At 39.0% G+C, this 24930-nt stretch overlaps 2 protein-coding genes across 4 annotated transcripts; one reads left to right on the top strand and one right to left on the bottom strand.

Annotated features, from left to right (window-relative positions):
- Window positions 1-1604: 1604 nt before the first annotated feature.
- ccdc28a (coiled-coil domain containing 28A) lies at window positions 1605-5657 on the bottom strand. The gene is made up of 6 exons (XM_053633673.1): window positions 5476-5657; window positions 4828-4994; window positions 3498-3655; window positions 3245-3399; window positions 2842-2864; window positions 1605-2689 (listed from the first exon to the last, which is right to left on the bottom strand). The coding sequence occupies exons 2-6, from the start codon at window positions 4986-4988 to the stop codon at window positions 2632-2634; spliced, it is 555 nt and encodes a 184-aa protein (XP_053489648.1). The 5' UTR covers window positions 4989-4994; window positions 5476-5657; the 3' UTR covers window positions 1605-2631.
- Window positions 5658-9480: 3823 nt separating this feature from the next.
- On the top strand, window positions 9481-24808 carry LOC128613104 (synaptosomal-associated protein 23). 3 transcript variants are annotated; one of them, XM_053633670.1, is made up of 9 exons: window positions 9505-9588; window positions 9817-9857; window positions 17592-17706; window positions 19751-19792; window positions 19941-19989; window positions 20896-21013; window positions 21219-21383; window positions 22451-22595; window positions 23973-24808. In XM_053633670.1, exons 2-9 carry the CDS (start codon window positions 9847-9849, stop codon window positions 24030-24032), a joined length of 705 nt encoding a protein of 234 aa, XP_053489645.1. In that variant the 5' UTR covers window positions 9505-9588; window positions 9817-9846; the 3' UTR covers window positions 24033-24808. The 3 variants fall into 3 exon arrangements, with proteins under 3 accessions (XP_053489646.1, XP_053489645.1, XP_053489647.1); XM_053633671.1 differs by lacking the exon at window positions 9817-9857 and having other exon boundaries at window positions 9481-9588; XM_053633672.1 differs by lacking the exon at window positions 9817-9857 and having other exon boundaries at window positions 9506-9595.
- The last annotated feature ends 122 nt before the right edge of the window (window positions 24809-24930 follow it).

The raw sequence follows: 24930 nt of genomic DNA, 5'->3' as shown, positions 1-24930 counted from the left end.
TGTTTCTGATTAAATTGAGACCTTCTATAGCAGACACACGCATAGGCTATCAACAAGACACCCCTTAGGATTGGTTGTGTGCTCATTGTGCACTCCTCCACTAGTGAAGCCTGAACATAAGTGCAAGAGTGACATCACATCCACCCATGATGTTTGCTCTGACTGTATTGTCACCTCCTTTGGTATACAACGTGGTTCCTGCCTTAATCTCTTGGAAGTGCATAAAATGTGGTATCTTTTTGTGCCTCAATATTAAACTACAAGGCTTTGTGCTTGTGTCAACCACCTGTAAAAAATAAATAAATAAATAAATAAATAAAAACAAATGTCTGCAATCAAAGATCCATCTAATGAGATTGCCAATGTCTCATTTTTTTTTTTCATAATGAATATGTAATGAAATATGTATTATAAATAGGGCAGCTCTTCAGAAGACTCTTGTTTAACAATTAAACATGACTTCAATGTGCTTTCAAGTTTATAAAATCAATTGCCTATTTTTATTTTATATTTTTACCTTACTTATCCGTACATGTTTACCTCCTGACAAAACTCAGTCATTCATAAAATAAATGTCATGTTCAGGAAAAGGTACATATTTTCTGTCTATGTTGCTAGAAGTAGAATTATAGTTTGTTTATTATTATTTTTTTTTAAAATTATTATTTCTAGTGAAGGTTAAAGGGTTTATAATCCCACAGTCATATAGCCACAAAACCTACACCAGCTCAATCCAAATGTCAGTTTACAGCATTCTTTCTGTTTGTTCATTGAGCTATGCAAACTTTCACTTTGCTTGTAAAATTGTTTGTAATTTAAAACATGTTTTACAGTACAGAATGTATTGTTATCTGATGAGGCTTCATATTATCTGATGTTATCTAAGATAGAAGCTTCGTGAAGCGTTCAAACTTTCCAGCAGAACTAAATTGAAAAATGGCTTCTTCAGTGTCCACTAGAGACCCCTAGCGGTCAAAAGTATATATGCCTGTAACATTTAAACCGGTGAAGAACCATAAGAAATAAACAGCTAATGTAACAATGTCAAATAAGGAATAATTGACAACGGGCCGTTGAATTATTAGAAAATCGAAAGTGAACTCAGTAAATGGCACTCTCTTTCCCCTACCACAAGACAGCACTGATTGAAGATAAAGGGAACCGAGTAAAAAATATTGTGAAATAAAAGCAACAGTCTATGTGTAAAAACACTAGAAAAATATGGGGGGAAAAACTATGATCAAATATTGTAGGAGTTTGTTTATTTACCTTGGTACACACTATTATGAAATAGACAATGCCATGGTTCCATGTCCAGTTTCATCTCCTTCTCTCCAACAGTCTACGTTTTTTATTTTCATACTTGTTCGAATTACCTAATAAATATGTAAAGCATGATCAAAAATAACGGTTTAAGTCACGGCCTGAACACAAGTGTATTACATGAAAGAGAAAATCGGTTTAGAAAACTGATTTCTGGTCCAGAATGCCTCCTGTCATTCATTTTCTAGACACTGGACTTGACAGGCCACTGTACATCCTGGGGGTGGAGCTTTGTAACCATGGGTGGGAATTTGAGGTGGAAAAAAAAAAAATCATAAGAGTCATAAGTAAATGAACTTTATTGATGGCATCAAGAAAACTAATCCACATAAACCACCAGGAAATAAACCAATTATACAAGGTGTCCCAAAAGTCTCCACACATAGGGGAGATTAACACTTTTTAGTAAAATGTCTTCCAAAAGTTTTCATACTTAGTTTAAATCATTTTTTTTCCCAGATAGCCTTTAAGAATGCCTTTCGGAAAAGAAGAACGTATTGAAATCATTCTCATGGCTGGATCGGGAAGCCTTTGCAAGGTTGTGATGGACTTTAACAGGAACCATGGCGAGCACATCACACATGGAAATGTTGCCAAAATTATTAACAAATTCAAAAAGACTGGAAGTGTTGCGGACCAACCGAAAAGTGGATGTCCACGAACATCCACTGACGAAGGCACAACCGACGTGCTGCTGGAATACACCAAGACTTTTGGGACACCCTGTATTAGAATAAAAACCACCTCATAGTTAAATAAAATACATTTGTAGCATAGACTATTATAAAAAAATAAGATTTTACCAAATAGTCTGTCACACAAACCTGTTCCTCTGCGATACTCAATCACTGCATTAAAGCAAATACTCCTTTGCTTTACTAAAAGCAACATGCTTCCCAAACTCTTGCCAACACCTTTCTATTAACAATGTCAAAACACAGTGTTCAATTAAAATATTTAAAATCTTTACGTATGAAAAGTTAAAAAAAAAAAAAAAAGAATTATGGTTATTAAATAAAGTGAATAGTGATATGCATATTGCAAATGTTCTCGTATTGCACAATTATAAGGCAATATTTAAGATCCAACATTCAGATTTAGTAAAGATACAGAAATAGTCTGGTCATAAACTCATATGGGTAAGACATTAGATGAAAAATGTAATAAAATGTTGGCTTATGTACCATTTAAGACTGTGAAAGTAAGCCCGTTCAAGAAGTTCACAAATGCAACAATACTGGTTGAGATGCTGTTTCTCTAGAACAGATATATGAACAGCTCTGCAACGGACATCAGAACCACAACATTTCATATGTTGGAGGATGGTCGGGGGGTCTCTTGGTTATCAGCCAGGTTTAGCTTTTGTCTGGAGAATCATGGTTGAGGAACGTTCAAAACTCTGTAAGAGCAGCTGTCATATATGTATGCATCAACAACAGTCAAATAACAGTTATGCAAGTAACAATTCCTGAATGTTATTTTTTTTCATCTAAATAAAGTTAAACTTTGAAAGGATACATCGAAGAACTCAACTCTTCCAGCTGAGAAAAACAATATAAACATTGGGTAAGATTAAACAGTGAACTACAGCTTTGTCATGGTCATTAAAATCAATTTCCTATTTTTAGGAACATTCAAAACTTGTGACAAACTGAAAGACATTCACACAGGAACATAAGAATTACAAAAGCAACGTTACTGAAAAATACACACACTGTTTGCTTAGTTGCTTAAATTTCTCAAACGCATGTTAAGTAGTTGTTTAATAATATTTTCTAGTATGCGTTAAACTAGTATTGCATACGTTTAGGTATAAATAAATAAAAATTCCCAAAAAGTGTTGAGACCTGGGAATCGCCTACTTCTTTATACTTCACAACTATTATAAATAGTTTTACAGACATGAATTATTAGAACTTACATTCAGTAGAAGTTTGTCCATATTGGTATCACAGGCACGTTTGCGCTGGTCTACAGGAATGTCATCCACTTCTGCATTGAGGTCGAAGTGCAGTCGAGCGAGTTTCTCCTGCATCTCTCGAACATGCTCCATTTCATCAATGGAACACTCATTGCCTTGTATACGAATAGAAAGAGCAAGGTTTTTTTTCTCTCTTTGGGTGGAATTAGGGTGTAAACATGTCAAGATATAATTGCAACAGATGGCAACTTACCAAAGGCCTGAAGTTTTCCAGAGTGGAAGTCATTGAGGAGGCTAAGCAAGCCTTTCTCCATCTCATGCACATCAGACACGTCTGTGAGGAAGGTGTGCTGAATCGAGGCAGACTGGTTACTCAACTGACTCTGTAGCTTCGGCTTCTCTCTCACACCTCTGCACATCATCAAAAACGAGAGTCATCAGTCCTTGTTTTTGAATTATGCTTTGAGCATTTTACTGCTCATTTCCCATGTAGTCACAACCTGTTGCGTGTGTCTTAGGCCTTTCTTTGCTGCAGCTGGGATGCTGAACGCTGCACATGCTCTCTATGATATACGCAATATGGTCAAAGGTTTGTGGACACCTAACCATCACACCCATAAGCGAGCCTTCCCCAAACTCTTACCACAAAATCGGAAGCACACAGTTATATAGAATGTCTTTGTACGCAGTGGCATTACAATTTCAAACATGCCAAAGCGAGGTCCATGAAGACAAGGTTTGCCAAGGCTGGAAGGGTGGAAGAACTCGAGTGGCCTGCACAGATCCCTGACCTCCATCCCACTGAACACTTTTGGGATGAATTGGACTGCACACTAGGCCTTCTTACCCGACATCAGTGCCTGACCTCACTAAGCTCTTGTGGCTGAATGGGCACAGCCATGCTCCAAAATCTAGTAGAGTAGAGGTAGAAATTATTATAAGAGTAAAGAGGGGGGTCTAAATCTGGAATGGGATATTCAGAAAGCACATACGGGTGTGATGGTTAGGTGTACACAAACGCTTGCTGATATAGTGTATAAACATCACTATATGAATATTACTAGTACTATCACTATACTATTACTACGCATCTGAACTCACCCCGAGAGAAAACACCCAGCTCTGCCAACAGATTGGGTTATATGCAGGATCTGATGGTACTCCTAACTCCAATTAATTAATGATAATGCATGTTAAAATAGGCTGATCTATGTTAATAAATTCCTGATTTACAAAAACAAGTTCTTCCTGTGTCCACATGGGTTTCCTCCAGGTTCTCTGTTTTTCTTCCCACCTCCCAAAAATATGCCCGTAGGTGGATAGGTGTAAATGAGTGTGTGAATGTGTGTGTGCATGGTGCACTGTGATGGACTGGTATCCCATTCAGGGTGTACCTCACGCCCAGTATTCCTGGGATAGGCTCTGGATAGAGCACGTCGGTCATGGCAACACGGCTACTGAAGGTGTATGAATGTTACATCCAGGCTTTCAAAAATGTTCGTTTTAAACGAATTTAATATCAGTCAACAACTGGACATGCTATTGAAATGCATTTTATTTTCTGCTCCTTCGCCACAGCTCACCTGCGATATTTTGACTTCTGGTTTGAGTGGGTGCCAGTGCCAAGGCACCCGAGAGTCCGGAGGTTCTTTCGGACAGTGACCGGAGGAGCAGCCTGATTGGTCGAGGGTCTTGGACTTTTTCGTTTCATCTTCCTCTCCTCCATTCTGCCAAAGTCCCACATCCAAATCTTGCATAAAGGCAAAATTAAGAGGATTAACCAGATGGTAAGACTGGTGAGGGGTAAACTCTCTATACAACTGCACGAGGAGTTTAGAAGCAGTAAGTCAAGGCTAATATTCATCTCAATAGAATTGTTTTTGTTTCAGTAATCTGTTATTATCTCTGGACAGATCACCAATTCTGTACATGGACGAACAGACCTGGTGATCACTCTTCCGAGCTTCCTGGAGCTGTTTGTTTACAACCGGAGCATGAAACCATACACAATTTCACCTTGAATAATGCTAAAGAATCCAGCTAGCAAAATACAAATGTTTTACTCCCATGATCAGTGATTGAGTATGATTCGGTAGGAAATCATGTCAGTAAAGGAATTTAGTCAGATGTTTATCTCATTTATACTGCACCTAGCGTGTGTATAGCCAGCTATATTCGTTAGCAAATAATTAATGTCATGTGTACAGTGGCAACTAAGGGTGAGAATTTACCTCCAACTGTAAACTTCTCCGTTAAACGGAATCAAAATATTTGCAGAAAAACATCCCCGGAAAACCTGAAGTGACTCTTTTAAAACGCCCGAAACCTCTGATCGAAAAGTTTACAAACGCCACTTCCTTGTTGCGTTGTGTGACGTCACGTCCTTTTCTTCTCCAGAACGAAAATATTATAAACAAAAAGCAAAATACACATTTCTCATATATGAACGCACTGGTTTGTAATAATAATAATAATAATAATAATAAAAAATAATAAAATAATGAGTACACCCCTGACATTTTTGTAAATATTTGATTATATCTTTTCATGTGACAACACTGAAGAAATGACACTTTGCTACAATGTAAAGTAGTGAGTGTACAGCTTGTGTAACAGTGTAAATTTGCTGTCCCCTCAAAATAACTCAACACACCACCATTAATGTTTAAACCGTTGGCAACAAAAGTGAGTACACCCCTAAGTGAAAATGTCCAAATTGGGCCCAAAGTGTCAATATTTTGTGTGGCCACCATTATTTTCCAGCACTGTCTTAACCCTCTTGGGCATGGAGTTCACCAGAGCTTCACAGGTTGTCACTGGAGTCCTCTTCCACTCCTCCATGACAACATCACGGAGCTGGTGGATGTTAGAGACCTTGTACTCCTCCACCTTCCGTTTGAGGATGCCCCACAGATGCTCAATAAGGTTTAGGTCTGGAGACATGCTTGGCCAGTCCATCACCTTCACCCTCAGCTTCTTTAGCAAGGCAGTGGTCGTCTTGGAGGTGTGTTTGGGGTCGTTATCATGCTGGAATATTGCATACTTATCATGCTCTGCTTCAGTATGTCACAGTACATGTTGGCATTCATGGTTCCCTCAATGAACTGTACCTCCCCAGTGCCGGCAGCACTCCTGCAGCCCCAGACCATGACATTCCCACCACCATGCTTGACTGTAGGCAAGACACACTTGTCTTTGTACTCCTCACCTGGTTGCCCCACACACGCTTGACACCATCTGAACCAAATAAGTTTATCTTGGTCTCATCCGACCACAGGACATGGTTCCAGTAATCCATGTCCTTAGTGTGCTTGTCTTCAGCAAACTGTTTGCAGGCTTTCTTGTACATCATCTTTAGAAGAGGCTTCCTTCTGGGACGACAGCCATGCAGACCAATTTGATGCAGTGTTCGGCATATGGTCTGAGCACTGACAGGCTGACCCCCTACCCCTTCAACCTCTGCAGCAATGCTGGCAGCACTCATACGTCTATTTCCCAAAGACAACCTCTGGATATGACGCTGAGCACGTGCACTCAACTTCTTTGGTCGAACATGGTGAGGCCTGTTCTGAGTGGAACCTGTCCTGTTAAACCACTGTATGGTCTTGGCCACCATGCTGCAGCTCGGTGTCAGGGTCTTGTCAATCTTCTTAGACCCTAGGCCATCTTTATGTAGAGCAACAATTCTTTTTTTTCAGATCCTCAGAGAGTTCTTTGCCATGAGGTGCCATGTTGAACTTCCAGTGACCAGTATGAGGGAGTGTGAGAGCGATGACAAATTTAACACACCTGCTCCCCATTCACACCTGAGACCTTGTAACACTAACAAGTCACATGACACCGGGGAGGGAAAATGGCTCACTGGGCCCAATTTGGACATTTTCACTTAGGGATGTACTCACTTTTATTGCCAGCGATTGAGACATTAATGGCTGTGTGTTGAGTTATTTTGAGGGGACAGCAAATTTACACTGTTACATAAGCTGTACACTCACTACTTTACATTGTAGCAAAGTGTCATTTCTTCAGTGTTGTCACATGAAAAGATATAATCAAATATTTACAAAAATGTGAGGGGTGTACTCACTTTTGTGAGATACTGTATGTAATAAATTTGATATTCGATGTGTTGTACATTGAGAGGCTTTTTTTCTGCTCACTACTGTTGGTTTTTTGAGTCGTCAGCTTGAACCAGCCTGGCCGTTCTCCGCTGAGCTCTACCATCAACAAGGTGCTTGTGCCTGCAGAACTGACACTCGCTGGGTGGTTTTTGTGTCCCGCACCATTCTGTGTAAAGTCTAGAAGCTGTTTTGTGTGATCAGCAGTTTCTGAAATAATCACACCAGCAGGTCTGGCACCAACAGACATGCCAAAGTCAAAGTCCAGGAGATCACATTTTTTCCACGTTCTGAAGTTTGATGTAAATATTAACTGAATGCACTGTATCCTACATGATTGTGTGTATATGTATGTATGCGTGTGTGTGTGTGTGTGTGTGTGTGTAGTGGAATCCACAAACATTTTTTTCATTTATTTTAGGATTATTATAACATATAATAAGCCTTTCTCCTTCGCAGCTCTTGTTCAGTCTTAAACAATAGCTTGTATTGACATTGTGTTGCCTGTAGATGGACGTCTTTGTCCCTAATCATCTATGTAGGAATGCATGTTAAAAAAGTGTGATCCTCACAGCTTGAATAGTTTGTCAATTCCCATTGTTTTTATTATTTACAAGTTTGATTTGGCTTTTTTTTCTGGTTGATGTAATTTGTAATGGAATGCTTATACAATGTGCAGAGCAAATAAACATGAGTGGTTTTCTATTTTCGACTGTCAATACTAAATTTTGCCTGTATATTATTTTCAGCATTGCAGTAACTATGGCATATTGAGATTGTTGTCACAATAAGTCATGTCATGAAGAAAATAGAACTCCTTTACTGTTATCATACAAAATTAGACTTGCATCTCCCATTGTTGAGAAATATATAAACAATATCATAGCCACAGCTCAAGGGTCCCTGGGTCGATCCTGAGCTTGGGTTACTGTCTGTGTAGTGTTTCTCTGCATGTTCTCTCCATGTCCACCTGGTTTCCTCTGGGTTCTCAAGTTTTCCTTCTACGTCCCAAAAACATGCCAGTAGGTGCACTGGTTAAAATAAAAAGCCCCTGAACTTTCCACCCAATCAACTCATTTTTATTAAAAATGTCATTAGAGTCCAGCTGACGATATTTATAACATAACCTTTAAAATGGTCAGTTGTGGGTCCCATCACTGTAACAAAATTATAAAATTGCAGATCCCATGCTTATGGACCGCTGGGGTTCCCTGGACCTTACATTGAGAAACATAAGTCTATAACATGGGCTTAATTTCCCAGCCCTGGTCTCGGATTACCCCATATCCTGCACATTTTAGTGTTTTTCCCTGCTCTAACATATCCCGCTTAACAATGTTAATTAGCTGAAAGGGATGTGTTCGCAACGGGCACACGGTGGCTTAGTGGTTAGCACGTTCGCCTCACACTTCCAGGGTTCGATTCCCACTCTGGCCCTGTGTGCACGGAGTTTGCATGTTCTCCCCATGCTGCGGGGGTTTCCTCTGGGTACTCTGGTTTCCTCCCCCAGTCCAAAGACATGCATGGTAGGCTGATTGGCATGTCTAAAGTGTCCATAGTGTAAGAACGTGTATGCGATTGTGCCCTGCGATGGATTGGCACCCTGTCCAGGGTGTACCCCGCCTTGTGCCCGATGCTTCCTGGGATAGGCTCCAGGTTTCCCCGTGACCCTGAAAAGGATAAGCCGTATAGAAGATGGATGGATGGATGGATGGATGTGTTCGCAGAAGTTAAAATGTGTAACCAGGGAGTACTTCCATTATCATAGTTGTAAGCTTAATTGACTGATCACTTAAACGGGTTAATCTAAAACTACAGAACAAGTATAAATAATACGCAATTTAACCTAACTGCAATTTTATAGTTAAATCCAGGAAGTGATGTTAATATGATACACAGTGTGTACAATAAAAATAAAAAGCTCTAATGGCGCAAATAAAATAAGATTGTATGATGGTACATATTTGCCCTGTTCTTCAAATTTAATCTGTTCTGTGATCCTTGGACATTCTTTTACTTAGGAAAGAGTACCTGGTTTGAGTTTGAGCACAAGAAGGACTGCAGGAGTAGAGTCCGATTCACGCATGCGCAGTAAGTAATGTCTGTCATATGACCGGACATGCGCAGTCAGTTGTCGTTTGTCTGAAGGAATTTGGATAAGTTGATCAAGGCAGCACACACGCTTAACTTGGACTTTAAAGGGAAATCCTGTTTGACTCTACCGCAGTAAGTAGTGAGTTAACGCCTCTCTGCCACCACAACGTTCATCAAACAGAATAAAAATAATAATAATAATAAAAGACTGATAATATTCGTCTGCGCCCTGAAAGTAAAGAGGAACTAACTTAGCTAAACTAGCAACTTATTAGCAATGCTAGCCTACTAGCACGAGCTAAAACTCCAGGAACCGAGTGGCTTGCTTTGACGGTGTAAACAAATCAATCTTTTTGTCAGTTAGAAAACAAAAGAAGACGGTGAAACACCATGAGCAAGCAGTAAGTATGAACATCTGGAGCAAAGCACTGGTGATGGGATAAGAATCTATCACGGTGTTTTTCCGCACTAACGAGTCGAGTCTGATCTCAGGGTGGTGTGGGTGTTGGTGTGGGTTCACACTGTCCAAGAGCAAGAGGCGTTTTATTGACCAGTTTGTTCACACTGTATAAATGCTCAGTTATTTAACATCACACATTTCACACGTGTATCCACGTCATAAGAATGCAAGTTCCCAAGGTTGAACCCCTCTGGACAATTCATGTCTAATGCAGTTTTAGTAGGTTTTCAGATTTTCCCCTAATCCTAGATGTGTCTTAAATAAATTACTGACAACCCATGGGAAAGGATGGATCTGAGAAAAGAAAGGCTCAGGACATCTCGATTTAGGAGCAATGTGTTCATCACTGGTGTAAATAAATAGTAGTTTAGTGAAGGCTGTGTTCCAATATGAAAGTGTCTTTACTTGACTACAAGTAGCCTTAGTTGTTGATGTCATTTTTAAAAAAATAACTCTCACAATTATGTTCAGTGCAGTGAGTGATGTGAATGTCAGTGGAAGAGACATCCAGGGAAACCAGTTTATGTAGAAAAGCCGGAAATGTTTCCTATTTCGGTAGCGTCTGATGAGTGTGTGTGTGTGGATGCAACAACGCAATGAGTTATAATGCATTCATCTACAAGAAATCTTGTAGATCATAGTTTGTAGCCCAACGACATCTCAAAAAGACTTAAACTAACCCTAAATGTTTGTTCATTGGGAAAAAAGAGGACACATTTTGTTGTCTTTGTGTTTCTTTCTTCGCATGGGGAAACAAGATCACCATGGTGCACGTGCATTTCTGATATGTGGTATCTCCAGTGTGCCTTTTTTTTTTTAAATTTTTTTTTTTTTATAAATCATCACCAGGTACAACCGTTATCCGTTCCGTAATCCCCTTTTCTTCCATATTTAGACTGTTTACCTGGTGTACAGGTGGTATATCAGAAGAAACACGTCAGATGAGTGATCACTAGCCTCGCTAGTCTGTTCAAACATGGCATGGTGTTGCACGTTCCCGTTGTTTGCCAATGTTTGATTGAATTGATTTTTACATTTAATTTCAAATATTGACTTTAGAAGGAAAAAAGACCTGGAAGTGGGAGAGTATCTTTAAAATAGGAAAACCGACACGCACAGACCTGCTATTTCTACCCACAGCCTTGTTCCTAAAAAGTGTAAACCTTTTGAACAGGATGATCGGGGTAAATTGTTAATAATAATAATAATATCATCATCATCATCTTTGGAAGAAACATGTACGTAGTTATGTAGCTTCTGAACGGCAGTGCTAAATGAAAGGGAGGGGGGGGTCTTTAAACAAAATAATAACAGTTTATACTCTCTTATATTCTGTTTAAAAGTTTACACCCCCCGTGTTGCCTTCTTGAGCATCCGTGAATGTTTGCACCTTTTGTAATAGTTGTGTCAGAGTCCCTCAGTCGTCCTCAGTGTGAAAAGATGGATCTCAACATCATGTAGACATTGTTGGAAAGGGCTCAGATATGTAGAAGGTGCTGGAAAAGTAAAGAATGTGTAGGACCTGGAGGATTTTTCTGAAGAACAGTGGGCGGTTTTTCTGCTCAGGACAAACAAGGGACTCGTGAACAACTCTCACAAAACATAAACACAGTTGTTTATCATACAGGTACAATATAATGCAACCCACAGTATTAAGAATCAAGCGTATGTAGACTTTTGAACTGGGTCATTTGTGTAAATTCAGTTATTATTGTCTCTTGTGGACTGCATGTAAGCATCTGTTATGTGAAATAGCTTATTCAGGGCAGTATGAAATAAAAAAATTAAATGCAATTTTTATGATCCCTTTTATTTATTTATTTTTTAATTATTAACATTTAGCGTATTCTGCAAGGCGGATGTAAACTCGTGACCTCAACTGTATGATCGGTGAGTAAATGATTGGCAAATGGTAAAGGAGTATGGAGAAGCCAATAAAAGTCTTACTTTCTTGTAGTAGAACATGCACAGTTTAGTTTAACATAGCCAGATGGCACTCAGGAAATAGGAAAAGGGAAACCGAGTCAGGAAATAATAATTCTGCCCAGCACAGCTAAACTGACCGTCCAGGTCTAGGTCACCACAAGAATTCCAACACCCACAAGGGCCCCCACCATCCTCGCATAAGCCTAGTGGTGTAAATTAAAAAACAAAAAACCCAATTTGAATCAGAATATTGGTGTAGTAGTCTCTGATACGGCTGCAATGTTTTACAAATCAAATTCGAATCAAAGAGAAAATGGTTAAAAACCAATACTGCCATTGAAAACCAATGCACATTCCCTGGTTTGTGAGGGAGAGACTGCGAGAGCAAGCATGTCTTAAATATCAACACTATGGGTTAACAAAAGCTCAGCAGGAAGGCTTGACAAAAGCGTATGTGAAACTTGAAACACTGCAGTAAAATATATTGGCAGCATCACATACTTTGCTACCCACCTAAGAAGGTGCCATGGGGTAATTTTAACCAAAGGAGAGCCTGCAGCTAAAGATGTAACACTAGCATTGCTTTCTTTTAGAACTTGCGACCCCACACTTCTAGATGGTTGAAGGCAACAAACACAGGAATTGGTTAGTTTATCTGCAAGGACCTGTGCCCCTTTAAGCGCTACAGAAAATGTTGGCTTCAGATACAGGATGGTTAGGACCCGCGTACACAGTACGCAGCTCACAACATTTTAGCATTTTAGTCCCTTGCTGTAAAAATAAAACAAAGATTTGGAGAGAGAATGAATTGATTTCATTAATGTTGTACCAATTAAAAATAATAGACAAATCAAAATAAAGGACATTGTTGCTTCTTTCAGAGATAGTCTAGGATACATCAATCCATGTTAATATTAAATAAACGGAATCTTGGATCGGATCTTAATTGAATTGCATTGGATTAGTAGTGAATATCGAACCATTTACTTTGTTAGCTGTTGTGTTTATTATTTTTTGTTTCATACAATATGTGTGTATCATTTCACACCCCTACCTCATACGACATTGGATCAGTGGATTTGATGTAAAAAGCTTTCGGTTAAGACCGACTACTTAAGACGTAAAAAAGTGTTAGTTGGCATTGCCATATATCAATCATGCCTCATTTCCATAATATGAGCCAATAGACTTTAATAATAATAATAAATGAAAGCAAACTAGTCATGCTTTACGAGGTGCAATTTTTTGTGTGAAATGCCAAAAAAAAGTAATAACCCACGCTTGATAAGCTATAGTCTCAAAGATGGCATCTGTAATGCCACTTCAACAAAAGAACATCCAGTTCAGTCTGTTCCATAGAAGAGATCACTGCCTTTTATCCATTTTTTGTGTATAGCAGAAAAATGTGATGGAAAAATGGTACATGCTATCAAATACTGGACTGCCTTGGCCAGCTGAGGCAGACTCACTGGCTGAAATTGTTTATTCTGTGATTGGCCACTCCATCAGAGGCACTGTAGTGACAGCCTGAGACCCATCTCTCCTGAAAATATAAAATATAATGACAATATAAGAGCTAAAGCCAAAGATTCTGTGCTGCACTTCTTTTCTGCACTCACACTGATTCACTGATGCCTTCTTTCACTACACCTAATAGGTTGAGACACCTCTGAACCTCCAGCCCTCAACCTCCTCGGGAATTAGGAAACCTTATTGATATCGGAACAAATTACAGATATGATTAAAAAAGGAGACCTGGCAGTTCAAAACAAGGTTCTACTTGGCTCACTTCCTTGTTCAGAAGAAGGACAGCAGTTTTCATTCAATTCTAGATTTGACAGGGTTAAACAGTTTCTTAAAGACCCCAGTTTCTTAAAATTCTTTAGTTTTCTTATGCTAAGCCTCTCAGATGTATCTCTAAAGAACATGGATGTTTCTTAAAGTTTTCTTTAAGGTAAGGGTAGACAGTAGGATTTAAAGGTTGCCCCCCCCCCCGGCCACTGTTGATGATGAGATGGCATCAGAATGCTGCGCTACTTGGACAGCTAGCTCGTATGTGCCCCCACCACGGAGCAGGTCACACAGTTCATTGGCATGAGGTGATTCACTGGGAATGTTTTCCACCCTGTTACTACAACATGTGGCAGACAGTATTATGCTTGCCAGATTCACTCAGGCTATCATGTGCAGTACCGTTTTTTTGTTGCGGATGTGAGGACTGATCGTGGCAGCTGCAACAAAAATGCCCATAGTCTTGCTGGAGCTATGACCCTTCAGAAGTGGGTTATCATCCTGCAGCTGGACTCCAAATACCACACATAGGAACACCAATAACGGAAGAAGAAGGGAGATGGGCTCAGGCCCTAGTTTGCTGAAAATGCACAGCTTTTCTAGTGAAAATTGTATACTTGGGATGGACATCTCAAACCCAGTCACCATAGATGCTTCCCTTACAGACTGGGGAGGAACAAGGTGACACTAGGACATAAGAATGTGACCCTTGAGTGTAAGACTTCAATCAGATGAAGCTGTGGGTGGTTCACTTTGCTCTCAATTCTGAGACATTACATGTGATGTTTTGCTCAGACAATGTCGTGGTGGTCAGTTAAAAGAACCAACAGAGTGGCACAAAATCGAATGGTTCTTTCCTCCTTGCATGTTTCATGTTCCATGTTTAGCCTCATTTGAGGACAACTCTTCTGTCAGAACTGTACAATTTTGCAACGGCTACACTGACACCCAGGGCAGTGGTTTCTGTACCCAGCAGAGGTATCACAGATCTGGGAAAGTTTTTGCAAGGCACAGATGGACCTCTAATGACAAATGAACGCATTTTATGATTCTTCCTGGCAGAGGTGTTCTGAACGGGACAGGATGCAGTAGCCCACAACTAATCCCACCCTCACACTTCCCTTCTTTATCGCTGATGTTCCCGGGTTGCACAGATGTCAGCAGAACTCAAATGGCTGAAAGGATTTGGTTCCCTGTGCCTGTGGGCTTGGTGCTCTCTACTGAATCATCAACAAGGACTGTGACCTACACCATGAAACACTCCTGAATACAAGAACACCTAGTTTGTGGGTTTTCTGTGCTTTTATGCACACAAAATCAGTGAGTCTAAAAACTGCCTTTTTGTTTGGCTGCATGCTCTGGAGATCAGTTTGCCTTGCCTGTGCTGATGGCTAAATGACTCTGGGGAGACTTTGATACAGGATTTATGCCCAGAGTCTCATCATTGAGTTTTATAAATCAGTCGATTGACAATGCCCTTTTTTTTGTTTGTTTGTTTGTTTGTTTGTTCAGGTTTAACGAGGTTGACACCTCTCAGTGTTCTGAGTGCAGCACTTTTCCAGTTGAGTACTGCTTCTCCTGACACTGACTATGTTTACATGGACAGCAGTAATCTAATTACTGACCTTAATCTAAGTAAGGTAATGATGTGATTAAGGTGTTTACATGAGTCGCTTTTAGAATACTCCTGTCATGTACCCGTTTTACATGTTATTGATCATAATTAGATTAAGAGCCCGCGTCATTGCGTCTCCAGAATTTCACGTATCTACATACAGTTCGTCTTTGTTATGGTACCGTATACAGTTTTGGGTGTTTTTATTTAAATTTTTTACGAACGCTTCAAGTGCGGTTAATTATTAGTCATGCTATACGTGCAAATAGACGACTGCTTGAAGCCGTGGGCTGCGTCTCAAATCGCATACTTACCTACTGTATAGTAGCCGGGATACATGTATTTTTCCCCACTACAGGCCTATAGTAGGCAAGTATGCAGTTTGGGACGCAGCCGAACTCTCTTGTAAAACAGGAGTAATCCACCTGTCTTAATTCGATTAGAGCTTAATTAGATTATGACCATAATTAGATTAAGGTTGCTGTTTACATGGTAGTTTCTTAATCAAATTATGTTCTTAATTAGATTAAGAGTGGATTATTGTCATCCATGTAAACGCAGTCACTGTTGGCATGTCTTGTCCAGGTGATTGTCAACACCCCTGATGGTTAGTAGGGAATAAACTGGACACTAGTTACATAATGTAACTGTGGTTCTATGATCCCTGGATGACTACCTGGGTTCCTTATCATTCGGGACCTGCACTGACCTCTGCATGAACTTTCTCTGGAACACTTGCTGTATGATGACTGTATTTATTGCAAATACTATGTCATACATCACTGCATGACTTTGTTGAAAGATTTCTGCATTTGTGCCGATGCTCATTGGTAGGTGTCGAGGTCCAGGTGATTGTCATCACTCCAGTGGTTCAAATAATTCATTTCAGTTCTGTTTATACAGCGCTTTCAACAATTGGACATTGTTACCCAGCAATCAGAATTTAAATTTAATATTTCAACGTATCCCTGATGAGCAAGCCAGAGCCAAGGATGGCAAGGGAAAAACTCCCTCAGGCGACAAGAAGAAGAAACCTTGAAAGGAACCAGACTCAAAAGGGAACCCGTCCTCTTCAGGGAGACACCAGATAGTGCAATTATAAATCATTTCTCTTCTATAACTGTATAGCTTCTATAAAGTCAAGCAGTGCTGAGTACGTTAAAAGGAACTTGAGAATGAGCATCGTTACTTGAGAATGAGTTTTATCTTTAAGTCCCATTGTATCAAACTGAGGTTATCAACGGCTCAGTGATGGAGACTTGGGTGTAAACTGCTCATAGCAACTGCTATCATCTTTAGGTCATCTTTAGGGTGTCTGTGTGGTACCATCCACAGTAAACCCATGGTGATGTATAGGCTATCCATGCAGGCCATCCCCAACAGCAGAGTGATTTTACAGGTGAACAAGGCTCCAAGAAGAAGTGGGGTATCGGGATGGATCAGGCAGGTCCGGAGGGCAAAAGGAGTCAGGAGCACTGGTATCTCAGGTGTAACATGTGAACATGTATAACTACCATTTTCTTTGGAGATCAGTATTTGCAGTTCACCGGCCTTTGTTTGTTGTGGGATGTTTGTGGTGATTTATGATTAATTTAAAAAATCTAAGATAAAACTTAAGATTTACTTAAGCATTACAAAATGAATCTACTCACCACTAGCTTTGCAGTCCGATATGTTGGTTTTGTGTCGAGTTGCAATCAGTTCTGTGTTGGACATTTTGTGACAAAGTTGATTCTACTAACTGCTAGACTAATGTTTGGAATGCGCCATGAAAATAACAAAGTTTCATTAAATTTAAATTGAGGTAATGCGTGGTGAAATGAAATTCCAGGGACATTACATTCCTGTTATTCGGTTAACTCCTTCAACAATCTTTTATTCTTCAGTGCTCTTCAGTACACAAAGGTATTACAGATGATGGCTGTGTGACACACGTTCTTGTTCACTCACTTACTCTCTCGTGCTCACACACACACACTCCACATGTAACTTATAATTAAGTGTTCCTCATGAACGCTGTGACGAACATGTTAATTAAAGAACATGCATTTGGCCAATTGTGTCAAAGGATGTGTTGGGTGTGTGTCTGTGAGGTTGATCTCTTTTGGTTTCTTCGTTGATTGTTGCATTACATTTCTCACTTCCTTTAACCCCGTCTCTTGAAGTTCCATTTTGTTCTGTAAACAGATGATTATACACCATAATGCTAAATGAAGCATCTGTGTAACAGTCATAGGTTATAAAAGAGAGAATCAAAAATCGTACTCCTAATGGGTTGTGATTGTGTCGTCTCTCTCTTTTTTTTTTAGTTTTATTAACTTACCTCCTACCTTTGACCCTCAGACCCCAGAGTATAGAGCTTGGTGCCAAAGGCAAACCAGCCAATTTCGACAGCAGCAAGATGGCCGACATGTCGGTGGAAGATATCACAATGAGAGCAAACCAAGTGACTGATGAGGTATGTTGTCTGTTACCATGTTGCAAAGATTGTTTAAATTTGATGTCTTTTTTTTTTTTTTTAATAGTCAGCTTTTTTCTTTTTTCTTTTCTCTTCTCTTATGCCTTTTCATTTTCCTCTTATGCTTTCTTCTTTTGAGCAGTAATAGTTGACAGATAATCATTGATGGTGTGTAACCACATTATATACAGATCGTTCCACATAATGCTTCTGTCCTAAAAAGTTTCTAATCTCTGTAATCTCTTGTTCTTTTGCTTTTTTCCTCCCTTTCCTGCGTTTCTCTTCTGTGCCTTTTGAGGGACTGAGATGAGCTTTTTCTGCTGTGCATAACCCAACTCGGGTACTAACAGCATGAAAGATGGTCTTTGCTCATGAAGGACAACTTGGGTAAACTGATAATGTCACACCTTTACCACCACTCATGGGGTGTTTTTGTCTTCTCCTCCACATGCTTTGGTTAGTGAGTATACAGTGGTCTTACACTAGGAACTGTTTTGTTTTTCACTTCTTCCTCAACATCATGTTGCTGTTTGCAATTCCAGAGTAAGGTCTTAGTTCAATCTCTATTTTCATTCTGTTGCATTCAATCCTAGAAACAGCTTCACATCTACCCCATATCCATTTCCTCTTAATATTTTTAATGGGCATTCCATGTCTGCTCTTTTGAGGAAAGTTTCAATACTATGTATTTGGAGCTGTAAAGTCATCATTTAAATTTTTAGCCCATAGTATTGCATAGAAAGAAAAATGTAGCCAAATCCTGGCCATAATTATCTAAATAGACTTCTCAATGACTTCTGGGAATTAACCTTTGGGTCTGTTCGTACTTAACTGCTTTCTAATAAAAATGCAAAATAAACATAGTATCCAGCTGGACGTACAGCAGCATTTAATTTTCCATGTGTTCTGTCTGTAGATCTGATATTTCATTGATTAAATTCCAGATTAGCGTCTTGAACTTTACTTTTACTAATATATATATATATATATATATATATATATATATATATATATATATATATATATTTTTTTTTTTTTCTTATATCCTGTGAAGATGTTCAGAACAAAAGTCACAAACCGTGACTTAGTGATGTAGTGCCCAGTGAAGTTACATGGAATGATCAGTTATTCAATTATTCATCTGTACTTTCGGCTCCAGAATTATTGGCATTATTGGTAAAGATGGGGGGGAAATGTTTTAGAATTAATTTGCTTAAATGAAATTTCCAAACTTAAGTGAAACCCTTCCAAACAGCTTGTGGTGATGTAGGTGATTTCAGATTGTAGTTTTGGAGACTTTCTGACCCCAAGACGCAACTGACTTCGACAGTTCTCTAGCTGTGATCCTTGGAGATTTTTGGCCACTCGAACCATCCTCTTCACAGTGCGTTGAGACGATATAGACACCCGTCCTCGTCCAGGGTGATTCATAACATTTCCAGTTGACTGGAACTTCATAATTATTGCCTTGATGGTGGAAATGGGCATTTTCAATGCTTGTGCTATTTCCTTATAGCCACTTCCCATTTTGTGAACCTCAACAACCTTTTGCTGCACATCACAGCTATATTCCTTGGTCTGACCCATTGTTATGAATGACCAAGGGAATTTGGCCTATGTGTTACCTCATATTTTTACCTCTGTGAAATAGGAAGTCATGGTTGAACAATTTCCTGTTCCTAGTCACCAAGGTTTCCTTAAAAAAAGGTAAAATATCACTGGGAAAACTTCAAATATATTTTTCACACACGAATTCATAGCGGTGCCAATAATTGCTGCACACCTAAATTTAACGAAGATGTTTTTTTGGATAAACCTGTGTAATGCTGACTCAGTAATGTGCATTTCAGCCTTCAAAACATTGAGCCAGAGCAGTCACACCCAGCCTCAGGCCAATCTTTAGCAACAAAGAGTCTTACTAACTGTTTGACACTTGATCTCTTTAATCCTATGTATTTGCATGTGATCTCCCCAGGATAGGAATGGGGTGCTGTTTGTAATTCTGACTCTTTTTTTTTTTTTTTTTTCTTTTTTTTCCCCCTAGTCTCTTGAAAGCACTAGACGGATGCTGCAAATGGCAGAGGAGGTGAGAGCATTTGTGCCTCAATTGTCCTAACTACCTCCATTAAATTAACAATGTAGATCTAAAACAAAGTTGTGTGCCCTGATCACTTATTTCCAGATAATTGATCCTTTGAGCCAAGTTGTCTTCTCACACGTTTTCACATTTTCAGAGCAGGGAGACGGGAAATAAAACCATAGTCATGTTGGATCAGCAGGGAGGTGAGTGAATCCAGCTGTTGATTCTGCTTTCAATTTTTAAGTTCCCACTCTGTAGGCTTGTTTTCATCAAATCATTTTAGATGGAGATGCTTCAATATCATTTTCTTCAGACTGTGTGCGAGTATGAATACACACTTATTGACACTTGTGGATTTCAATCCTGATACAAAAATGAGCAACCTACATGGTATTAAGCAGTCGTGGGCATCGTGTTTCTACTAGACTCTTTCTTTCTAACATTATGTAGTCGATCCTAAATGAAGTGCGTTAGCTAGCTACATTAGTTACTTGAATCAGGCTACGGTGTAGAAGAGCAGACCTTGTTCCACTTCATATCTGTACTTCGCAGACCTGTAAGTAAAGTACATTTCATTCTCATTGTTGGAATCCCTCATTATCAAGGACCAATAGTGGCTGATGGTCATGAACAATATACTTGGTAAGAGCTTCTGTTATTTTCATTCATCTAGGTTGTTTGTAGACATTTTTCGCACCTAGGCAGCGTTTGCTACATTGTGGTTTCTGCCATGTGCTGCTAACAGTGAACCCCTGCTGAATTTTTAAGATGCTTGAGAAGTCTGGATGTTAAGATGTCTATTGTATACTTGAGTACATCAGGTTACTTGTCTGCTTTGCATCGATTCCCATCATTAGTTGTGAAATATGTCCATGATCAATATGGTCAGTTCATATAATCTTTTCATTAGCGCAGCAATGCAGACTAGCCTCATAGTATTATGTGGTATTATATGTTAGCATTGAAGTATTTTTTCATGTGTACAAGTAATGAGCAAAGATTTTGGATAGATGAAGGATACCATCAGTATGAATGCATCCCTAATTTTAGCAAATGTATAATTCTGCTCTCTTGCTTTATGCTTGTCTCCTCTTGTGACATTTACAAAGAACAACTGCGGCATGTGGAGCAAGGCATGGATCAGATCAATCAGGACATGAGACAGGCTGAGAAGAACCTGACCGACCTGTCAAAGTGCTGTGGCCTGTGTGTCTGTCCCTGTGATAGGTATGAGCTGAGCTCTGAACCCTAAAATGTATTACACTTCTTGCAAAAAACAACAACGTCATGCTGATTTTTAAAACGCTGTATTTCAGAACTTAGCAACGGTTATTTGTGACCCATACTAAGAAGCGTACTGATTCCATTTCAACTGAAGCACTTGAATGTGAGTTGACAGTAATGTTGAATGTTACCGCTACTCGTTTTTCAGAGTGAGGTCTATTGAGAGTGACGGGCGGTACAAGCGCACTTGGGGCGCTGGAAGTGAAAATGCCAGCACAGAGGGAGGTGATGGAGGCGTGGTTTCCAGCCAACCAGCCAACTACCGCAATGGCCAGGCAACAACAGCAGCAGCTTCCGGTCCCTATGTAAAGAGGTACACGGATGACACCTGTAAATGTCACCTGTAATGTCGCTATAAAAAAAAAACATAATAGCGAAGTTATAATAACTAATATAAACCAGTGTTTCTCAAACTTTTTCAGCGTGAGGTCCCTCTTGTGTAGCGTGCATCCCTTTATGGCCCCCCAGAGTCGTCAAAATAATTTTTTTTTCCATACTAGACTCTTCTGTATTACCTTTCTCAGTTAAGAGACTGCATCCTCTATCTAAAACCTTATCCATTTTAAATAATCTTAGGTTTTGTCAGCGCGTAGCTAACAGTAACAAGTTAATTACTTTTTTTTAAATAATGCTCTAGAATTTCTATGCGGAAATTTGTGAACAACTGATATAAACATAGTACATAAAGAAAAAACAGTGCACTAAACACTGAACTGATTCAGTCACAAACCCCAACTAGTGTATTAGATTTATACTTTTACTATTTACTTTAAAGCTTCTGTACTGAAATTTTGCCTCTCTATCGCCTTCTCTGTTTGAAACATAAAATTGCAAGTCCCTTAAGGGTTTTTGATTTATTTATTTATTTATTTATTTATTTATTTAAAAAATTTCTTTTATTACATTTTTGGATTGTGCTTCAACACTGCTCCTCTGTGTAGATAAATCTGATGGTTTGAGGTGTGCTTATCAGAGTTGCCACGACCGCTTAGGATACGCGACTGTGTGGGAGTCAAGTCAAGGTCTTTTGGGCTGTTTGTTATGAAAGTCTGACCAGCGACTTAGGGGTTTTTATTTGTTTTTGTTTTGTTTTTTACATTTATGGTTGCAATTTTCCCCAATGCATTGACATTGTCTGCTCACAGCCTCACAATAATAGTGCTGTAGTGTATTTCACCCTCCCATAATTATTACAGGTTATACCAAAACAAAAAAACAACAAAAAACATTATATATATCACACTAATAGTGGTTAAGGTTCTAATGTAATCTCCTTTTCCATTTTCCAATCATATTCTGCTCCTATGTGATCTTTTATTCACTTTTATTCAAGTTTATTCTCACAGTATAAAATGATACAATAAAAGTGCTTCTCCGCAGAGTAATGAATGACGCCCGTGAAGATGAGATGGAGGAGAACCTGGAGCAGGTGGGCAGCATCATTGGGAATTTGAAGAACATGGCTCTGGACATGGGCAATGAGATTGACAAACAGAACAAGACTATTGACCGCATTAATGACAAGGCAAGTTCACTGTACATTAATATGTTTTAAGCATTTATTAGGTCGAAGCTTTTTGTGTGTCAGCCATTAAGAACGTTGCTGAATATTAAATTACTCTCATTAATGTATTGTACCATGTGGTCCAATGCATGTAAAAAAAAAAAAAAAAAAAAAAAAGGTTTTACGGCGTATATTTGTCAGAGAAGGTGTGTGCTGGCTTTAACCCAATTAAACTGGTTTACTGCTGTGCACTGAGCTGCTATAATGGAGTGTTTTCACCAGATGGTGCAATACAGCACAGTTCAGTAAATTTGTCACTCTTTCCACTTGTAGTGAGTGTATTTTTGTTTAGGTGCCCATGCTGAATTTGGTTTCCTGTGCTCAGAGTCATACAGGTGACGCTACAAATGGTGCAGACCATCGATTGTTCAAACGCAGCAACAGATTCTGATAATGTCTCTGGCTGGAATATTTTCCCCAGACCGAATGGTACAGCGGTCTCCAGTAGTAGTGCAGCAATATATTTATTTATTTTTACTCTTTTTAGTCGTCATTTTCCCGAAGGCTTTAGGAAACAATCGCAAAATTATATCACAGGTTAATATTTCCGATTAGTTTTAATCTATTTACCAACTATGTTTCTTGTTGGTGATATTCAACTCTGTTTTACATTTCCTACCTTTTGAGACAAGAAAAATCTGCATCTTTAGGTTTATCACAATCACAAAAGGTTGGAACGCGATTTTAACATTCTCTGACGAAGTTCTTCGCATACTCACTGAAGATTAAAGTATTGGCACACTTTGCTGCTTTGGGTGCATACACTACCATTAAAAACAAACTGTGTCTCGCTCCTGAGTGGTACAAAAGAAAAACCTGTCAATGGAAGATTGCGAGTTTCCGATGCCAAAGGAAGCAAAATTGTCTGTGATCTTCCCTGTCAACCAATCACTGCGACACTGGCCAATTGTGTGTATCTGTGAGCTCATGTATGCGGAAGACAGCACATGGCAAGTGTGTTACACTGCCCTTTGACGCAACGTAAACGGCAGCCATGGAAGAAGTCTAAAGCTCAATAGTTCACAAACATCAAATGAGATGCCTAGTTTGATTTCAAAGTCATGTTTTGACTTTGATTAGTATTTTACTCCTCATATCTATTACACATTCAGCCAGGACATGAATAGTCCTCAGTTTGATTTGTTACTGAGCCACGATGTGCTGCACTGTCCTATAAAAAAGTGAAAAAGAGATTATTTGTTAATGACTTCTAATACTGTGCCATAGAAACATAACTTGCATAAAGGAAAAAAGTGTTCTGTCTGCTTATAAATATTATATATGTTTAAATAAAATATAGCTAATGTTTTTGTTCTTTTTGTCTTTTCTTTTGTTCAGGCTGACATGAATAAAGCTCGAATTGACGAAGCCAACCAGAGAGCTAACAAGCTCCTGTAGAGAAGCGATTTCGACAGATGTGAACAAGCAGCTTGTCTTTCTCCCTGTCCCGCTCACTATCACATGTACGCATACAAGCACCTATTCATTTGAAGGGCAAAGAGTTTCAGTTTTAGAAATGTTCTTCTAGTGCCACCTGTGCCTTTAGTGTCATTGTTTAGATGCTATTTTGTAAATAGAACTGTACACACACTGCCTCAATCAGGTCTTCATCACTAGATGCGAGATGCTGGACACTCAGCATGTAATTATTCAATATGCTCTGGTGATCGCTGTCCTGACTTTCTGTAATATTCTCTGAGGGTTGCTGTTTTAATGCCCTCTCCTTGCCTGGGTCAGAATGGCTGTTATTTGTTTGTCCATAAAGGGACCAGAGACCTGTGTCTAATGTTTCCACATGTCTGTGTGTATTTCCTCCTTGTAGGCTGTAATCTGAGTTTATCTTAACGCACTCTTATTAGGGTTATTATATAATTGTTCACTTGTTGTATCCATCCATCTGTCTGTCCTTGATTGAATCGGTATTTAAATATAAAATGGCAGTGAACTTGTGAATTAACCTGTGAATGAATTAATGAGATGATGTTTAATGGTGATATCTCCCACCCTGTTTTTGGTTCAAAATGATTTGAATGTTAAAAAGTATGCACACACCATACATAAATTTAAATGTATGGATGTATTCACCATAAAATGAATAGATCTGCTTGGTAGGATTATTGCAGTTAAATATCTATTTTAATTATTATTAATAAAAAGCAAATACAGTGCCTTTACGCAAATATGATTCATCCTTGTTTCATACTTGTTTTGGATTTTTTTTTTTTTTGACCAGCAGGTGGCAATTTCAGCCCTGTCTGGTATTTTCTTGTTTGAAATTTTGAAATTACAGACTGAA

This window comes from Ictalurus furcatus, chromosome 9 (assembly GCF_023375685.1).
Source record: "Ictalurus furcatus strain D&B chromosome 9, Billie_1.0, whole genome shotgun sequence".
In the NCBI taxonomy this organism is placed as follows: Eukaryota; Metazoa; Chordata; class Actinopteri; order Siluriformes; family Ictaluridae; genus Ictalurus; species Ictalurus furcatus.
This window is presented reverse-complemented; position numbering and strand designations above follow the sequence as displayed.

What these genes read in the sequence shown, in the direction of transcription:
- ccdc28a (XM_053633673.1), bottom strand. Translation starts at nt 4,988, where the DNA reads ATGTGGGACTTTGGCAGAATGGAGGAGAGGAAGATGAAACGAAAAAGT. An exon ending in CAGAAGTCAAAATATCGCAG is followed by an intron (nt 3,656 to 4,827) that starts GTGAGCTGTGGC and finishes GATGATGTGCAG; the next exon opens with AGGTGTGAGAGAGAAGCCGA. An exon ending in TGGAAAACTTCAGGCCTTTG is followed by an intron (nt 3,400 to 3,497) that starts GTAAGTTGCCAT and finishes TTCGTATACAAG; the next exon opens with GCAATGAGTGTTCCATTGAT.
- LOC128613104 (XM_053633670.1), top strand. An exon ending in TGCTGCAAATGGCAGAGGAG is followed by an intron (nt 19,793 to 19,940) that starts GTGAGAGCATTT and finishes TCACATTTTCAG; the next exon opens with AGCAGGGAGACGGGAAATAA. An exon ending in CATGTTGGATCAGCAGGGAG is followed by an intron (nt 19,990 to 20,895) that starts GTGAGTGAATCC and finishes ACATTTACAAAG; the next exon opens with AACAACTGCGGCATGTGGAG.